The sequence below is a fragment of the Leuciscus leuciscus genome (genome assembly GCF_965113295.1).
Source record: "Leuciscus leuciscus genome assembly, chromosome: 8".
Classification (NCBI taxonomy): Eukaryota; Metazoa; Chordata; class Actinopteri; order Cypriniformes; family Leuciscidae; genus Leuciscus; species Leuciscus leuciscus.
This window is the reverse complement of record NC_138732.1, coordinates 27,442,619-27,461,012: the sequence shown is the minus strand read 5'-3', so window position 1 is coordinate 27,461,012 and position 18,394 is coordinate 27,442,619. Positions and strand designations below refer to the sequence as shown.

The 18,394-nt window shown below is 36.2% G+C and overlaps 1 protein-coding gene and 1 pseudogene across 2 annotated transcripts in view; one reads left to right on the top strand and one right to left on the bottom strand.

The window, feature by feature from the left end:
• Positions 1–269: 269 nt before the first annotated feature.
• Positions 270–13,895, bottom strand: ids (iduronate 2-sulfatase). Its single transcript, XM_082178351.1, has 8 exons — positions 13,567–13,895; positions 13,276–13,453; positions 12,985–13,073; positions 11,288–11,488; positions 11,036–11,206; positions 10,786–10,912; positions 8,796–8,969; positions 270–1,683 (listed from the first exon to the last, which is right to left on the bottom strand). The coding sequence occupies exons 1-8, from the start codon at positions 13,786–13,788 to the stop codon at positions 1,157–1,159; spliced, it is 1,689 nt and encodes a 562-aa protein (XP_082034477.1). The 5' UTR covers positions 13,789–13,895; the 3' UTR covers positions 270–1,156.
• Positions 13,896–14,081: 186 nt separating this feature from the next.
• LOC309505100 (lysozyme g-like) overlaps positions 14,082–18,394 on the top strand; it is a 29,718-nt pseudogene continuing 25,405 nt past the window's right edge. The window contains exons 1-3 of the transcript XR_014211815.1: positions 14,082–14,356; positions 14,481–14,597; positions 14,696–14,869. The product of XR_014211815.1 is annotated as a lysozyme g-like (transcript). The remainder of the gene's footprint in view (positions 14,357–14,480; positions 14,598–14,695; positions 14,870–18,394) is intronic.

Below are 18,394 nucleotides of genomic sequence, written 5' to 3'. Positions count from 1 at the left end.
CACGCTTCCTGGGAAAACAAGAGCTTAGTGCTGGCAGAGTCTCCGTCGGCCTCCAAGACAAAATACAATTACGACTTAGTGACCTGATAAATTGCTGAAGCAGTGTTGTCTGAGCAGAGCTTTCTATTTCTCTGAGACTTAAATTAAACTCATTTCTCACTTTGATGTCGTTACATCATTTCCATGCATCACGTTCTGAAGGGAACGAGGAAATTAAGTCAATGGACTCATATTTATCACGATATTATCTTAAATATACTTAACAAGAGTCGAGTGAATATTCCCTTTTATTCTTTTAAGGAAAGTGTTGTGGAATTTTATTCCATTACAACATTAGGAGGTACATGATTAATTATTAAATAAATCAACCAAATAAAGACAGCAAAAAAATGTATAAAATAAAAATAGAAAAATTATTTTGAATGAGGTTTGAAAACTCTTTTAAATGAATCTTAATGCTTAAAATAGGAAGAATCCAACTGTGAGTGCAAAACAGATACTATAATGCTGTTCGAGATTCATTTCTTGATTATGTAACATTTGGCTGAACCTCACAAAAACATGGGAATATTTCAAGTCCATTGCTATTTTTTGCCTTGTGGCACATTTTAGCCCAAATTCCTCATTTTAATTTTGTATGATTCTCATAAAATTCTTATTACTGTAATGTAGTAAAAAAATAAATAAAAAAAAGGTTTTATTGAAATAAAAATAAATTAGTTATGTCGTCTTTAATATATTCTGATTTTAAAATATATGAAAAAAAAAAATATATTAAAGTATTTTTCAATGTTATTCCTTTTTATTTTATTCTTATAAAATTAGTGTATTTTAGGACAAAATACAGCAGTACATTTTTTATTTAAATCAGAATAAATTAAAGGCAACATAAATTCTACCATGATGCACTAATACTTACTATAATAAATTATATTTTCACATTACAGTAATGAGAATGAGAAGTTATTAGCATTATGATCAGGATAATTGGTGGGAGAGCTACTTCATTATCATGACAATATGTCAGAAAGCAAAAAAATCTTCCTTGCCCTAAAATAGGCTTTATTTTCTGCCTTTCAGTTTTTGATGAAGCATGTCCAGACATGTTCTTGACAGGTTTTGTAACATAAACATTCCCTTTATTGTGAAACTAGAATCACATAATCCCTTTTGATTTCAACCCACTGCTGAGAAACATTATATGATGCTTTAAACTCTCTGTCCATGACGGCAACATGCCAAGCTTGTGCAATACAGTGGCGTGGTCGAACTCATCAAACACGTTATTGTCCTGTCCCGGGTCTTCAGCCAGGAGGTACATCTCTCCCGCGTGGATGTCCGTCAAGTTGGGCTGACAGTGGAGCGGGTCAAAGCCCACCCATAACGTGTAGCGGTAGTCAGTGGAGCGGATGGAGTAGCCCATGACGCGGATATCGGCGAGGTCGGGAAGGTCAGAGTTCTCCTGGATGGAGTCGGAGGGCCGAGGGAACTGGCTGAATGAGTAGGCTTCTCTGCTGTGGTGTCTTTCTGGGATGCGGATGAGATCGTCCACGCTAAAGCCCTCGGTGCACAGCTCAATCTTAAAGGATGACGCGGGACAGCGGCGCAGGGGGCGCAGTCCGGCCAGGTTCGACAGGGTGGGGAAAACATCCACCAGCTCCACCACGCTCTCAACTCCTTGACCTGGGAGGTGCAAAGAAGGACAAAAAGGCCTGATGGAAAACTATGATGGAAATTCTCACTGTGAGATTCAGATGCATAGCATTATTCTGTAATGATTATTTATGAGAACCAACCATTTTTTCACAAATTTCACAATTAATTATAAAGAAGAGGCAAGTAACACATTGAATTAAATGTGAAATTCGGAAGTAGAAGCACTGAAATTGTTTTTTCTTGTAGCCTAAAACGTACTCCAATAATCTTTATTTACCACTTCGAAAAATCTTTGGTAAACATGGTAAACTTCGAAAACAAAATGGTTAGCATCATATTCAGTGTAGACAGTTTTGATGCCTTATATATATATATATATATATATATATATATATATATATATATATATATATTAGTGCTGGGCAAAGATTAATCGCATCCAAAATAAAAGTTTGTGTTTGCATAATATATGTGTGTGTACTGTGTATAATTATTTTGTATATATAAATAGACACATATGCATGTATTTATTTAAGAAATATTTGCATGTATATACTGTATATACATTTATACATAATTTATATTATATATAAATATAAATAATTTATATATAAATAAAAAAAAACTTAAATATATACATGCATATGTGTGTATTTATATATACAAAATAATTATACACAGTACACACACATATATTATGCAAACACAAACTTTTATTTTGGATGCGATTAATCGCGATTAATCTTTGCCCAGCACTAATATATATATATATTAGTGGTGGGCCGTTATCGGCGTTAACGTGCTGCGTTAACGCGAGACTCTTATCGCGCGATAAAAAAAATATCGCCGTTAATCTATTCTCCAAGTTGGGTTGGGAGATGGCTCTATACTACACAAGCTATGATGACGCAATCTACCCGCGGCCGCGAGGTAAACCCGGCTGCAACGCATATTCGTCGTCATCTTAAGTAAACACGGCTGAAAGTGAAAGCTGGTGAAAAAGATCGGTGCAACATCCATTATTTGGACTTGGTTCGGGTTTAAGCCGTCAGACGTTCGCTGCTACATAAAAATAGTATACACAAGGCTTTGCCTCGATCTTGATAATTATCCAATCAGAATTTTAAAAAAGTGTATATTACATTATATGATCTCTTATTCATGCAAATGCTTTTAAACAATTCATGTGCGACAAGACAAAAGTCTGACTGTGACACACACACACACACAGACACAGAAAGACGCGCGCGCGCCAGTATCGTGCGCACAGACAGCACGCCAGAATACAGTTATCTTTCGTGCTTGAACTTACAATAACACACACAATTATGCCAAAATGTCCGTTTTGTCGAGTATCTTCATAACATAAGAGCTGTCTTATGATGAACGTCAAGAGTTGTGAAAGAATGAGGCGCGTGCGAGAGCCGCGTCTCCGTCAGCTGGTCTTAAAGAGACAGCAGCCAATAAAGCTTTCTGTCAGTAAAGTTAATCAAAGAACAAAAAGAACAGAGAAAATGACTCACTGCTGTTGACTAAAGTTTTTTTTTTTTTTTTTTTGCTATAATAAGGATTAGTCTATATTTAATTTATAATTTATGCAGTGCAGTTTGACAATTTCGGTATATGTCCTAGGTCTACCTGTTTGACAGGCACAGGTAAATATGACATTTATTTTTAACTCTTGTATTATTGAGACAAATAACAATATTGAATTTATTTTTATTTGAAAACAGTGCATTTAGTTGTTGTTTCTAGTTTGAGTTGAGAAATGGGCTACAAATTTCAGCATTATCACTAATCTGTGTGTGCATTTTACTTGAGAAATAAGCAAGTTAACTCATGAAACCATTTGTTTACTATATCGCAATCGCATATCGCAATATATTATCACAATATGACATTTTCCCCAAATCGTGCAGCCATACTTTTCAGAAAAATGTATTTCGTATCATTGTCTTGTGAACTAGTCATTCAGCTTTTGATCAATAGTGATTGGCATGTTAAATCCCACACCTGGTGTGTGTTCCTTTGGAGGGTGTGGTTGTCAGGTAGGGGAGGGGGCCCATGAGCTTCAGTGCCCAGGGGCCCCTGGGGGTACTAATCCAGCCTTGCTTAGTGGTGTAGCACATCATCTCGATTTTAAGAATCGTTGTTGTGTTTCTTTTTAACTGAAAAGACATCAGTTAGACAATATTCTAATTTTAAATTTGGGGTTTCATAAGCTCCAAGCCATAATAAACATTAGACCTACTTAAGTCTCTGCAGCTAGTGTACTTAAATTTTATTTATCTGCAAAATTATGTTGTATACTTACAGTTTTGCACAATATATGTTCTCAAAACTACATACACCCTTTAAAAAAAAATACATTTAGCAGTTGTTTAGCATGGGTCTGTGTAATCTGTTCTGAAATGGTTTTATTATAATATACTGTAAATCGTTATCGCAAGAGGCTGCAATGTATATCACAATATAGATTTTAGGCCATATCGCCCATCCCTAATTGATAGCCTATAGTAGTTGATAATAACATAGGCCTACCTAATGTTGCCTATGGACGGTAACAGTACAGTAGTAACCTTTTACAGTCTATGAGTAGAACAGCTTTCTCAAGCAGTTTATGATGCATTTTGGAAACAGGAGATGACCCCCTGGTCTAATGCGCCACCTGGCTTGAGAAACCCGTTCTCAAAGACTTACTTTTATAGTCATTATTTGGGTAGCACACATATTCTGAATGCCTTCGGCAGAATTCAAATGAGCCATTTTAATCTAGATTAATCTAGATTAATTTCAAAATTAATCTAGATTAATCTAGATAAAAAAAATTAATCTATGCCCACCTCTAATATATATATATATATATATATATATATATATATATATATATATATATATATATATATTAGAGGTGGGCATAGATTAATTTTTTTTATCTAGATTAATCTAGATTAATTTTTATATATATATATACTGTGTTGTTTAACTGCATCACACAGGGCTTTCTTTTGCCTGGCTAAAAAGAAATTACTTAATTTGTATTATTATTAATATTTTCACTTGCTATTCTATAGAGCATAAAGGCCCATTCACACCAAAAATGATAACTATATTAGCGTCCACACCAGCGGATGATATCGTTTTGTTTATTATAAGCGCATGCTTGTCTGCCACTTTAAATACTCAGCTCCTTACAGCAGGATGGATTCTGATTGGCTGTCAATGTTTTTATCGTTCATCAGCTGGATAAAATCGTTCTGAAAGTGATTCCAACTATATAGTTTCTGTGTGCTGTTATAGTTATAGCTGTGGTGTGAACTCTGCTATTCTTTAAAATTGAGAATGATCTTTATCGTCCTTGGTGTGAACAGATCTTAACAGTGAACACCCACACAGCCGCCTTATTCCAAAAGTATTTTTCCCCATTCATTTTCACCATAGGTATTTGAAAATAATTTTCAGTAAGACTTTAACGCCATGAACTAAATTAGCTAGTTTCAAGATGAATCACAGCCTTAAAAATGTTTTAAAAAACTAAACAAATGGACAATACTGTGTACTTAATGTCTTTTATGAGGAAATAAACTACATGCATTCCAATGCAATTCAAACTGAAATTATGGTATAAAATAAAACGGTGTATGAAATCAATGACTTATAAGCATTGATTATAAGCATAAAATGCAATATTGGATGATTACCAATTTCATAAATTTACACTAACATTAAAAAGTAAAAACAATGATATTGTGAACTATTGTAGCAATTTAAACTAACTGTTATTCTATTTTAATACATTTTAAAATGTAATTTATTCCTGTGATGGCAGAGCTGATTTTTTAGCAGCCAGACTTTAGTGTACTGTTGGGGAAAGTTACTTTTAAAAGTAATGCGTTACAACAGGTTTCTCAAACTCGGTCCTGGAAGGGCCACTGTCCTGCACAGTTTAGCTCCAACCCTGAACAAACACACCTGAGCAAGCTAATCAATGTCTTCAGGATCATAGATATTAGAGATGCGCGGATGGGCTATTATTTCATCCGCAACCGCATCACAAAACTCATCATCCGTCCGCCATCCATCCGCACCAACGTTTTTGACCAATTTTCAAAACCGCACCCGCCCGCCATCCGCTGATTGCTGTATACATAATATTTTTCATTTGATTGGTTCAACCGCCCGCCACCCGCCCGAATTGAATTAAAATATTATTTTTCGTCACGTCATCCGCCCGATCCGCGGAGTCCGCGGCTGTAACCGCCAACCGCGCATCTCTAATAGATATCCATATAAGGCTAGATGTCTTAAAGGGGTCATATAATGGTACATGCACTTTTACAAGTTGATTGTACTGAAATGTGTGTTGGCAGTGCCTGTACACAACCATCATAAAATGATAGAAATCCATCCAGTGTTTTTTTTTAAATCTTCTTATACGTTTCCCCCCCATCTCAAATCAAGCTGTTCGATATTGTGACGTCACAAAATTGATGCCCCTCCCACAATTGCTGATTGACAGAAGCGTTTCCACACAGACCCGCCCTTGCTCGTGAGCGAGCTGTCAATCATAGCCCGCGCGGACCGGCGCGGTCATTGTTGATAGCTGGAGCACTGTCTGTCTATGAGCAGAATGGTGGTGTTCTGTTCTTCGGTGCAATAACGAACACAGCAGTCATATTGATGTTCCTAAATCCGAACCGCTGAAGACGCAGTGGCTGAGTTTTTTTTCGAAGGGAATATTCCCCACGATCAACGTCAATGCTTTCATGTTTGCGAGCGTGAATCATTTCACAAACCAGACTGCTTTATAAACGAGGTCAGTATAAAGCTGGTTTTACTAAGAAGCTGCTCCTGAAAAAAGGATCGTTACCAACTATTCGTGTTCCTGCTGCACCTCCAGAAGAACTGAAGTCAGTGTAACGTTTTATTAACCTTTATATTAATATTTATATTAATCTTTGCAAATCGCTTACACGCTTCACGAATGCGGCTATTTTTACACTCAGGGTACATTACGGCATGTTTTCTATGTACGACGTTCTCAATATAATTCATAATCCCACGTTTATAATGAACAACGCGTTATGGTTATTGTGTTATTATTACAAACGGTGTACGCACAGAACAGAGGGGCGGGGTGAGCAAAGCTCATTATCATTTAAAGACACATGCACTCAAACGGCTGAAAACAGAGCTGTTTTTGACCAGGTAAAATTAGTGTTTTCTTACAATACTAATGAGAATTTTTTATTAAAGTATATTACAAACTTTTAATTTAGACCCTAAAGAATCATATTAGCTTGTACAAAAATGGCATTATATGACCCCTTTAAGGCGGAGTCTTGAACGGCATCACCGGCGGCCATCTTGTCACAGGGAAGCTTTCTGGCAGCTCTGTGGTATCTGAAGTAATGCAAGTGATCAGCACGAACACAAATCCTCTTATCTCGCTGAAATCTTGACGGATTTACAAACGGTTTGGTTTCTTACAAACGTTATTAACGTGGCTATAATTCTTTCATATGGAAGTCCATTGTTATAATTATTCATATGTATGCAGTGTCATAACTACATCTCTGACGTTTATAACAAACCAAACCGTTTGAAAATCGGTAGAAAATTTTGCAAGTTATGGTTATTTAAAAGTACATGCACCATTAAAACACAATGTTACGAGTGAGCGAGCTCCCTGTGGCAAGATGGCCTCCGTGTGCGGACGTCGACCTCCATTGGCCAGCAGTGCGGACGAGACATCTAGCCTTTATTATATGATATCTATGTTCAGGATCACTAGAAACTCACAGCTAGGTGTGTTTGATCAGGGTTGGAGCTAAACTGTGCAGGACAGTGGCCCTCCAGGACAGAGTTTGAGAAACCCTGCGTTACAATATTGTGTTACTCCCTTAAAAACGAACTAATTGTGTTAGTTACTTTTTACGGAAAGTAGTGTTACATTACTTTTGTGTAACATTTTCTCACCTGGGCTGGGCTTTCTTGTTTGTTTTTTAATAACAAAAATTATATTTGTGGCAAATGTAAAGGCTTTTTCACACCAGAAGTAAAATGAATAAACCTCAGGCTGAAGAAAATGAGAGGAAGAAGGAAAAGAATAGGACGCAGGAGAAGAAAGTTCAACACTTCAGCAATAATAACAAAAACTGAAACACAAATGTGATGTATATCTAAAGTTATTTTTGCTTATTCGTAAGGTTGAATTGGATCATCGAAGGTCAGCAGCAAAGACATTGAGTAATAAAGTGAGATTAAATACATAAAGTGTATTTGTGTTATTTAACATTTAATAATTGCAGAAAACTGAATCTGTTTTTGTGCAAGTGAGATAAGTTTGTGGAAACAGTTATGCTTTTACAGGATTATTTGATGAATAGAGACATTTGTTTTGCTTTGATTCCAGTTTCTAACAGTGACTCTTCTAATTGTGCAATTAACACAGAATTATAAAAACGAAGCTGAAATCACGGTGACGGTCTGAGTACAGTCCACATTAAACAGCCAAAGGGCTCGTAACATGTCTGTCTTTAAACTGTACACATTATTGCTAAAATATTTCTGTATGGAGTAAATTAATGTTGTCAGTGTTGTTTTTACTTATGAAACCCAAGTGTTGCCATAACAAACCATAAAATATAAATAAATGCATGAAATCCTCACACTGAATTTAGCCACTATTCTGGCCCCAGCTCTGAAATTTCCATGACATTTACTGATACGGTTACTGAATATAGCACAGTTTATTAGAGCAACAAGCGGCAACAATCCAGAGCCCACAGTGAGAGCAATAACTCTCAGGACTTATTAGCTTCTCTATGCTGTGGCATTATCATTACAGTCATTACTCCAGCTGCTTATGCTCTGTGTTTTCTAAAGATTGCCACAAATGTGCACTTGAGAGCTGAAAGCGAGAAACACCACCAGATGCGAGCGCTCTCGGTAAAACCTTTGCTCTGCACAAAAGCAAAAATAAGAATCAAAGCTCTAAATGGGCCGATACTTTAGCCATAACATCGTTTCCAGTAAGTTGATATCACACGCTTGAGTGACTTCGGTTGGAGTCTCGGATTCTTGTGAAGGACCCTTGCGGTCTTTTGCGTGATGACAGCTGCTTTGAGTAACATTACCTTTGCCAAACTGCTCCCGTGTGCCCTGAAACACGTCGACGAAGGGGAACGTCTTCTCCCCGGGCCGAGAGAGAGGTGAGGTCACACCTGGCTTGTACACGATCAATGGCACTCGGGTGGCCACATCAAAGTTGCTGTATTTGGCCCACTCGCCGTGTTCTCCTAATGACCAACCTGAGAGAGAGAGAGAGAGAGAGAGTTAACCGTGAGAAAACTGCTCCGAGTCACACAGAACGAGCAGTTCAAACGCTCTTTGAGGGCAGTTTCTCTCATTTAAGGTATTACATAATTGTGGAATAACGAATGAACGCAGAAACTAGAATTAAAAAGGAGTCAAATTTGACTCATTAGCTTCAAGAATACAACATATGGGGTATTTCCAGAAACATTAGATATTGAAATAGCACCAATAATGTGCAATATGTATTTAATTTACAGTATTTGGTAAGACTTTACAATGAGGTTTCGTTCGTTAACATTCGTTAACTACTTTAGTTTACATGAGCTAAGAATAAACTGTGCTTCTATAGCATCAATGTTAATCACAACACCTATTAATACATTTTTAAGAGCAACATTTGAATCTGTTAACATTGGTTAATGCACTGCGAACTAACAAGAAAATTAACATTTGTATTAACCAATATTAACAAAGGCTAATAAATGCTGTAAAAATATATTTACTAACTGTTAGTTCATGTAAGTTAATGAATTAACTATTGCTAACCAATTAGACCTTATTGTAAATTGTTGCCATGTATTTATATATGAATGTTGCAGCTGCTTATTAAAATTAATGTAATATTGTTATTTAAAAATTGAATAATATATAATGTAATATTTAAGAACATTTTATACTATTATTATTATTATAGATCTTTTTAAGAGGTTATCTGTTTTGTTCATGTCAGGGATATTATTCTTTTTATTGAAACTTTTCATAAAAAATCATTTTGTGGCTGAAATAAAATAAACGTTAGCTTAAATAAATACAATTTTAAATAACTTAAACGTATTTTATCTCAGCTAGTTGCCAAGGCAACATTTGTCATTTTTATATAGTTTAGCCTGATGTACTAAAATAACTAATTATAATTATAATAAATAATAATAACAACTATAGACATATAAAAAAATTTAATTAAATTAAAAACACACACCAAAATTACTACAACTTTAACTGAAATTAAAATGAAAATATTAAAAAATATTAATTAACTATAATAGTATCTCATTGATACTAAATCAAACCTGCTTCATGTTGCCAATGTTGAATTTCTTTGAAAAAAATATTCTCTTGCTGTCATTTCAATCCAGCATTGTGGGCCAATTCAATACAAATTCATGCATTAAAAGTGAGCCTATTAATATATTCAGATGTACAACAGCCACTTAATGCACTGCATGAATGTTTGCATTATGACAAGAAATAATAAAATAAAAAACGTCAGCCATATGACCAACTGAACCGACAATTCAAAATGCAATTAATGCTAAATGAAACAAAAATGTGACAGCATCATTTCTGAAAGAACTTACCAGGATGTGAAATCAGAATAATATGGAAGCCCACAGAATAGACTGAAAATCTCAGCATTAATATAAACCAAACGCATCAATACTGCCATCTAATGGATGTACGGTAACACTTTACAATAAGGTTCATTAGTTAACTACCTTAGTTAACATGAACAATACTTCTTCAGCATTTATTAATCTTAATTTCAACATTTACTGATACATTATTAAAACCAGCGGTTGTATTTGTTAACATTAGTTAATGCACTGTGAACTAGCAATGAACAAACAATGAACAGCTGTATTTTTATTAACTAACATTAACAAAGATTAATAAATACTGTAACAAATGTATTGCTCATTGTTAGTTCATGTTAGTTAATACATTAACTGATGTTAACTAATGAACCTTATTGTAAAGTGTTACCGGATGTACTATCTAACAACAGGCTGAATTGATTCTTCAACAAACCGTGATCGGAGCTAAACACCACTATAGTGTTCTTGGCGAGGCCGAAATCATCAAGGGCTTGCAGAATTATTCCCACCTGAGCATCCACATATGACACCGAGGCAAAGTAGTGCTGTCGGATCTGCAGCTAAAAGATGAGGAGGAAAAAAACATCATGTATGATTCTACAAGAGATCAAATTAGCCATTACAAACCAATGATATACTAGTACAAAATCTCCAAGTGTGACTATTGTTTTTCTGCATGGTACCTGAAAATCTTTAGGAATGGGGCCATAAGGAAAGCTCAGATTTAACGCCTGAACATCTTCCCTCTTGCGGATGTCAGTCCAGGGGTTGTAGGCCACATCAGGAAGTTTCTTAGGAACATCTGGGTCTGGAGCCAGAGTCATATTCTCAATAGGATACAGCTTTAGGTACTCCTATAAAAATGCAATATTTCCCAGATTTAACAGCTGCTCATACAGTATGTCACATGCTTCACTAAAAACAAACACACACACCCGTGGGATTCTGAAAGGAATATGAGGCTTATAGAAACCAACAGCCAGGAAGAATGGATTCTGGGAATCCTTCATGGAGTCCAGGAGTCGTACGGCCTCTGCTGTATTCTCCATGTCAGGAAGGGTTCCTAAAGGCATCTCGGACACATCCACGGGACACAGTAAATTACTGTGCAGTGCGCCATCTTTATCTTTGCAAACCTAACAGATGAATATAAGATACTGGTAATTGGTAATTGCGACTTTTTATCTCACAGTTCTGACTTTACTTAAAAAAGGTCCGAATTGTGAGATATGCGAGGTGGAAACAAGTGAGAATTGCCAGATATAAACTCGCAATTTCTGTATTTATTTCTCACAATTCTGAGTTTATCTCACTAAATTGTTTCTATAGTGAGATACTGTGGAGAAAAGAAAGTCAGAATTGTGAGATTAAAAAAAAAAAAAACATTTAAATTGCCCTTTTAATTGTTTAATTCGTTTTATGGTGGAAACAAGCTTCCATAGGAAATAAACATTATAATAATTTAGAAACCTATTTGTAACTCACTAAAAGCAACTTAATTTTTGTCCTTTTCTTATCAAGCTAACAAGCTGAATCAGCTCTCATGAACTTTACATTTAGAAATTAAGTATTCACATTTTTTAACCATATTAAATGTTATTTATATTTAAATGTAGGTAATTATTCTATATAAAATATTTTATATTAAAGGTGATCCATGCTTTAACTTAAAGGGATATTTCACCCAAAATGGAAGTCAGTGGGTGCCATCAACTGTCTGCTTACAAACATTCTTCAGAATATCTTCTTTTATGTTCAACAGAAGAAAGAAATTCAGGTTTGGAACAACATGAGGGTAAATGATTTAAATGATGACAGAATTTTACTTTTTTGGTGAACTATCCCTTTAAGAATAATGTCTAACAGCATTTTCTTTACCATTTATTTTTTATTACATTCATTATTTTATTTACTTGTTGTACTTGTATCTGATACTACCTTAATTTGCACACAGACCTTAGAAACTCAGGAAGCTCTCAAAGGATTATGTGACATATTAACCAGCAGGTGTCAGAATTGTATAAAAGTGAGAGAGATATGGGACAGATAGATAGATAGATAGATAGATAGATAGATAGATAGATAGATAGATAGATAGATAGATAGATAGATAGATAGATAGATAGATAGATAGATAGATAGATAGATAGATAGATAGATAGATAGATAGATAGATATTTTTTTTTTTGTATTTTTTTTTTTTTTTGTATAGGCTACTTTTTTTACTTGTGTCATAAGACATTTGGCATTATCAGGACCCACAAATATTCCCCCATTGCATTAATGATACTATATATAATGTTGAATATATAATATTCAACATTATATATAGTAGTTTAATGTAGTACTGACACTAAAACTTTTTCACACACAGTAACTATACACAATACATATTGTCACTATCCATGACACATATTGGTGCATTTTTGTATTGCAATATATTTTGACACGATATATTGTTTCACCCCTAATATATATATATATATATATATATATATATATATATATATATGTATGTGTGTGTTTATTTATGTGTGTGTGTGAGTGTGTGTGTACAGCTGGACAGCATGGGTTTGAAAGCACAGACATTGAGGAAGTGTGTACACATATCCACACTAACTCACACACTAACCTTCCTCTTTTCATATTTAAAAGAGGGTGGATGATACGGCGGTACAGACCAGCTGTACGGGTAATCATCCGAGTGGTTGGAGGCAATGCCTTGAGGACGAGCACGTAAAAGAGAAACATTATTAGATAAACATCAAACCAGACAGTTAACACATGAAAGGGTTACAGGGCAACTCTCATCAAAAAGAAATGCCAAAATGAAAAAGAACAAATTTGGCATAACAAAATCGACTTTTTTAGGATTTTGTGCATTTTTACATCATGCACACAGTACACCATGTGGTCTAGTTACCAGGATGGAAGACTTTTCCCACTGATAAAGTGGTGTATCCATTAGACTTGAAGTATTGAGGGAGTGTAGTGTAGTTCCCTGCATGAACTCTCCAGTATGAGTTGAAATCATACAGCTTTGTGGTGTCTGGTCTTCGACTTGTTAGGAAAGACACCCTACTTGGTCCACAAACAGCTTGCTTTAAAAGAACATAATAACAATGTACACCTGTAACTTAAATGTACAATACTTATAAAGCTTTATATGGTATCATGCATCTTTTTGTTTTTCATGACCAATATTTCAACATACCTGCGCATAGGCGTTATGAAACACCGTGCTCACAGATGCAAGCTGGTCGATGTTTGGTGATTTGACCACTGGATCAGAGTAGCAGCCTAAAGTTGGTCTCAAATCATCAGCAAGTAGATACAAAATGTTGAACTTTTTGCTGTCTTTTGCAAACACAGCTTGCTCCGAGTCCGAAACGTGTAAAATTAAAACAAACAACCACATCTGAGTATTTACAAACATTATATTAATATATGTGAATTTAATAAAGCGATATATAGTCTAAAGTCAATACTATCGCATCTGCATCTTTATTTTTGTCCAGCTACTTCCAGTGTTTTCTGTTTTGCTTCCTGGTTTTCGACTGGCTGCGATCAGTGGGACTGTCCTTAAAGGCGCAGTACACGTTTTTCTCTTGTCTGTCTACTGTAGTCAGGGTTGGGAGCCGAGAAAAAAGCTCGTTTGAGCTGCACATTTTTTTTTTTATCTCTTTTTTTTTTTGCTAAACTTTCATTTGCTAAGATTAGCTGATATGCTTTAATTAAGATAAGATAATAAATTATGTATATGTTAACTACTTCATGTTAACCAAAGGGGGTAACAAATGAAACCTTATTTAATCTTCAAACCGTCTCTGGTGACTATACTAAAGGGAATTCCACAATGTCCACAGTTGATTTTGCCCCACCTTCACAGAAGAACTGCGAAAACAGAAAGAGAAACCAGTTCAACTACGATCACAAGTTCACACAATTCAGCGGTCTTGATTGTTTTGTTTTGTTTTTTTCACAACATTTTCTAGTCATCATGGGTATAAGACAAATAATAAATAACACCTAAATAATACCTCACTTAATGTGATACTTATAGTAGCCTAGCAGGCTAATAACATACATTTTCTATTTGTAAATCAATTATTTATTGACTTTTTAAAGGCTTTCAGACGATACTTGCCATGTTTTCTCTAGCATGTATTTATGGAGACATCATGAAAATAGACACCACCGGTGCTTCAGAGGTGACAGCAAAACAGGATAAACTAACCGTAAAGGGTATGACTGACTAACTGTGTCCAGTGACCAAACTTTACCAATATATATATATGCACCTTATTGCATTTTATATTAACAATGATTTATTCTTTTCAAAGGTGTTGAAGCCTCCAAAAAGCTGGCTGAGCATGATCTGGCCCGCATGGAGAAATACAAGAGTATAATCACCAAAAGTTGACAGAGCTTAGCAGATGGACCCGGCTGTGATCGCAGGGATCATATAGTCCAGAGCCGGAGCCGCTCTGAAGGATGGGTGGACCCCGACGGTCACCGTGATTTTGCCAAATAAGATGTGTTCCTGGATCAACATTTAATCAACCAATCACAAGCCTCTGATGTCATCAGTGTGTGCCGACCAAATCCAATCGGTCCATTTTGAACGTCCCCTCCTCTCTTCCCTCGGCTGACTGACAAAAGGTCAGTTATTTTGTCTGACCTCTTTCTTTGACCCTCTCTGCAACTAAAAATCTGACTTTGTAAATGTATTTATTCACTAAAAAATCCTGAAATAGAACACTTAAATGGCCTAATGTAATGCAACTGAACATACAATACAAAAGTCATGTGCTGTTTAGCTAATAGCTAAGCTTTACTCCACAACCCCTAAAAGTCTTCTTTCTCTCATACCTTTACACACAAATACACATTAAATATTTAATAAAATGTTATAAAAATGTTTACAAATTTCAATAAATTCCAGGGCCCGTATTCATAAAGATTCTAAGAATCCTCTCAGAAAACTTTTAATTTAGCTTAAAAACTTTTACGTAGGAGTCTTAGCTTAAAAGCGATTCGGGAACGATCTGAGAGCAACTCTGCGTAAGGAAAAGACAAAAACTTTCATCTTAGTAAGGAGGCGGGGTTGACCCCGTTGCTATGTATGACACAATCTTTTGACGACTGTGATTGGTTGGTTGTCCAAGAAGGGAAAAAAAAAGTTATTTTAAGTATAGGGTCTATTCTAAGCCTTCACTTTGAAATTACATACGTAATTTTTCCTATTTGACCGTTCTCACACACACACACACACACACACACATTATATATGTGTATATAAATCCTTTTTATTTTTATTTACCATGCTGTTAATTTCCTATAAGGTATTTGCTTGGCTTAGAATGATAAAAATTGTTCCACTCTTTCCAATTACACTAATTGCTGGCATGTCTATTTAAGTGGTGGTTTGAATGTTGGTTTTAATGTATCAAACATGGAATTTTCCCAGTTGCCAAATATCGTAATGTAGTGATTACTTTCATTTCTGGCGCTATGGCATATGCGCTGTATCGGAGATATTAGCGTGTCTCTAATAAGATCAGTCACAAACATGATCCCTGCACGATCTAATCTATAGCGTCTTATTAACTCACTGTTATTCATTGTCTGCAACACATTTCTTCTCCCTCTTCGTCTTTCTGCCATTTTCTCCTCTGCTAAAGAAACTCTTAAGCCTCTTAAAAGTCCTCGTCCGTGCTCCTAACAATTTTGACCTTAAGACCTCTTTTAAGGGTTAAGATGCTTTCTGAATTACTCTTTTCTTTACTAGGATTTTTTCTTTAATTTTAAGAGTAAACGCCCACATTTCTAAGAATTTTCTTAGAATTTTGTCACTAGGAGCTACTCTTTGCATTAAGATTCTTTATGAATACGGGCCCAGGTCTTTAAAACAGATTACTATGATTTTAGTCTGAATAAAGTGTGCAAAAAGTATATGACATTTAAAAAAACAGTAGAATAATTGCTTTTTTAATTCTGATTGTAATAAATATATTTTGATAATTGATTCGAATATATATATATATTAGAATCGTCATCATTTCAATATGGAGTAGATTCGCTAATGTTGATCCAGGACCATCATGGTCATTTCAATACGGGGTATATTCGCTATTGTTGATCCAGGACCATCATGATCATTTCAATATGGGGTAGATTCGCTAATGTTGATCCAGGACCATCATGATCATTTCAATACGGGGTAGATTCACTAATGTTGATCCAGGACCATCATGACCATTTCAATATGGAGTAGATTCATCATGACCAGGGCTTGACATTAACACCCGCCAACCCGCCATGCAAATGCGGGTGGATTTTGCTCGTGGCGGGTAACACAGTCACTCCAACTAGCCACTTTGGCGGGTTGAATAATTGTAGTCTTTTCAAAAGGCATCTGAAATAAGTGTGAAACTACGACACTACAACTCCCATAGGGCTGTCAACGAATATTCTAAATTCGAATATATATTCGAATAGTTTTAAAAAACAGAATTTCAAAGGTGAAAATTAAAATTCGAATGTGGAAAAACGCCCGCGGTAGCAGAGGCGCGGCTGTCTGCTTTGCGAGTGGGCGCGCTGCCTGAGGGGTCATTTTATTTAACGTTAAACAGAAACATTACTAAAGTGTAGGCTACTGTACTGACTGAACAGATATTGCATGAATAGGTTAGATACAGCAGTTTCATGCACTGCAGGCTTCCACTGGTTTGATTATTTACCGTTTCATGTCAAGGAAAAGTTCCATGTTTACCACAGCACAGCTCGCTCGGAGCGTTCAATGTCGGTTCTATATAGCCTACTGTAAAACTTCAATTAATGTTAATAATATTTGTTTCAATCACTGAATGAAGCCTGCTATATAAGAGTCGCGACCTTAAATTGCTTGCACAAATCTCTTGATCAGCACTCAACATTTGCTTATCTGTTATGCACAGAGCGCGTGACGCCTCAAGGCCAATTTATACTTCTGCGTCGGGTGCGCGTAGAAGGTACGGCGTAGTATACGCATTGACGTGTACCATACGTCGTACCCTTCGCCGTACCCTGACGCGCACCTCCTCAAAAATGTAACTACGCGTCGCGGCGACGCGGACCGCAAGATCTGTGATCGGTCGGCTGGATTCCTCCTACGCATTTCCGGAATGATCTTCTGCACTCTGCAGCGCCCGCCCGCCATTTTTAAATTCCGAAGATCAGTGAAGAGCCATGGAAATAGACCAAGTGACCGAGAGATTGCTTGAAGAAGTGCGGAAATACAGCCATCTGTATGACTCCTTCAGTCGCCATTGCTCGTAGAAACCTAAACTCAAAACAGCCGCGAGGAATGTAAACACAGTGGAACTGGAACATTAAAACCCACCCGCGCCAACTAGCGTTTAGGCGGTGTAACTGCAGAGCAACACAGACATTCGCAGAAGTATAAATGCTCACGACGGCGTCGCCTACGTGCGTAGCCTACAACGTACACTACGGCGTACACTCGACGCAGAAGTATAAATTGGCCTTCATTCACGCCGCAAGACCTCCAGACGCGCGTAAACGCGTCTAATTACACTCGCGCCAGACGCTCTATTCGCGTTTGGTGTGAACGCAGCATGAGGGTGAGGGCGAGAGAGAGAAAGAGTGCCTGCGAGTGCAAGCGAGCGAGAGAGAGTGAGGTCTGCGGTCTTGGCCATTAGTTGATTTACTTGTTTTCGTGTAGGTAATACGTTGTCAAATATGTTTAAACTTAAATAAACTACCTATACAAGTAGTTATGTCTCTTTGTATTAATTTGTCCTGTTATTGACGTAATGCGCGTCATTGACAAAATGCGCAACCAGATGTTCGAATAGTTCGAATATAAGCTATGTGTTTTTTTTAGAGGGAATATTCGAATGTCGTTTTTGAGCGATTTTGACAGCCCTAATGAGTATTGATCGTGTAATGGGAGATTTTTGATTTTCATTACTTACTTTGATTTTCATTAACATACACAGGATTGACTTCTATGTGTACTGTTGACCATGTGATATAAT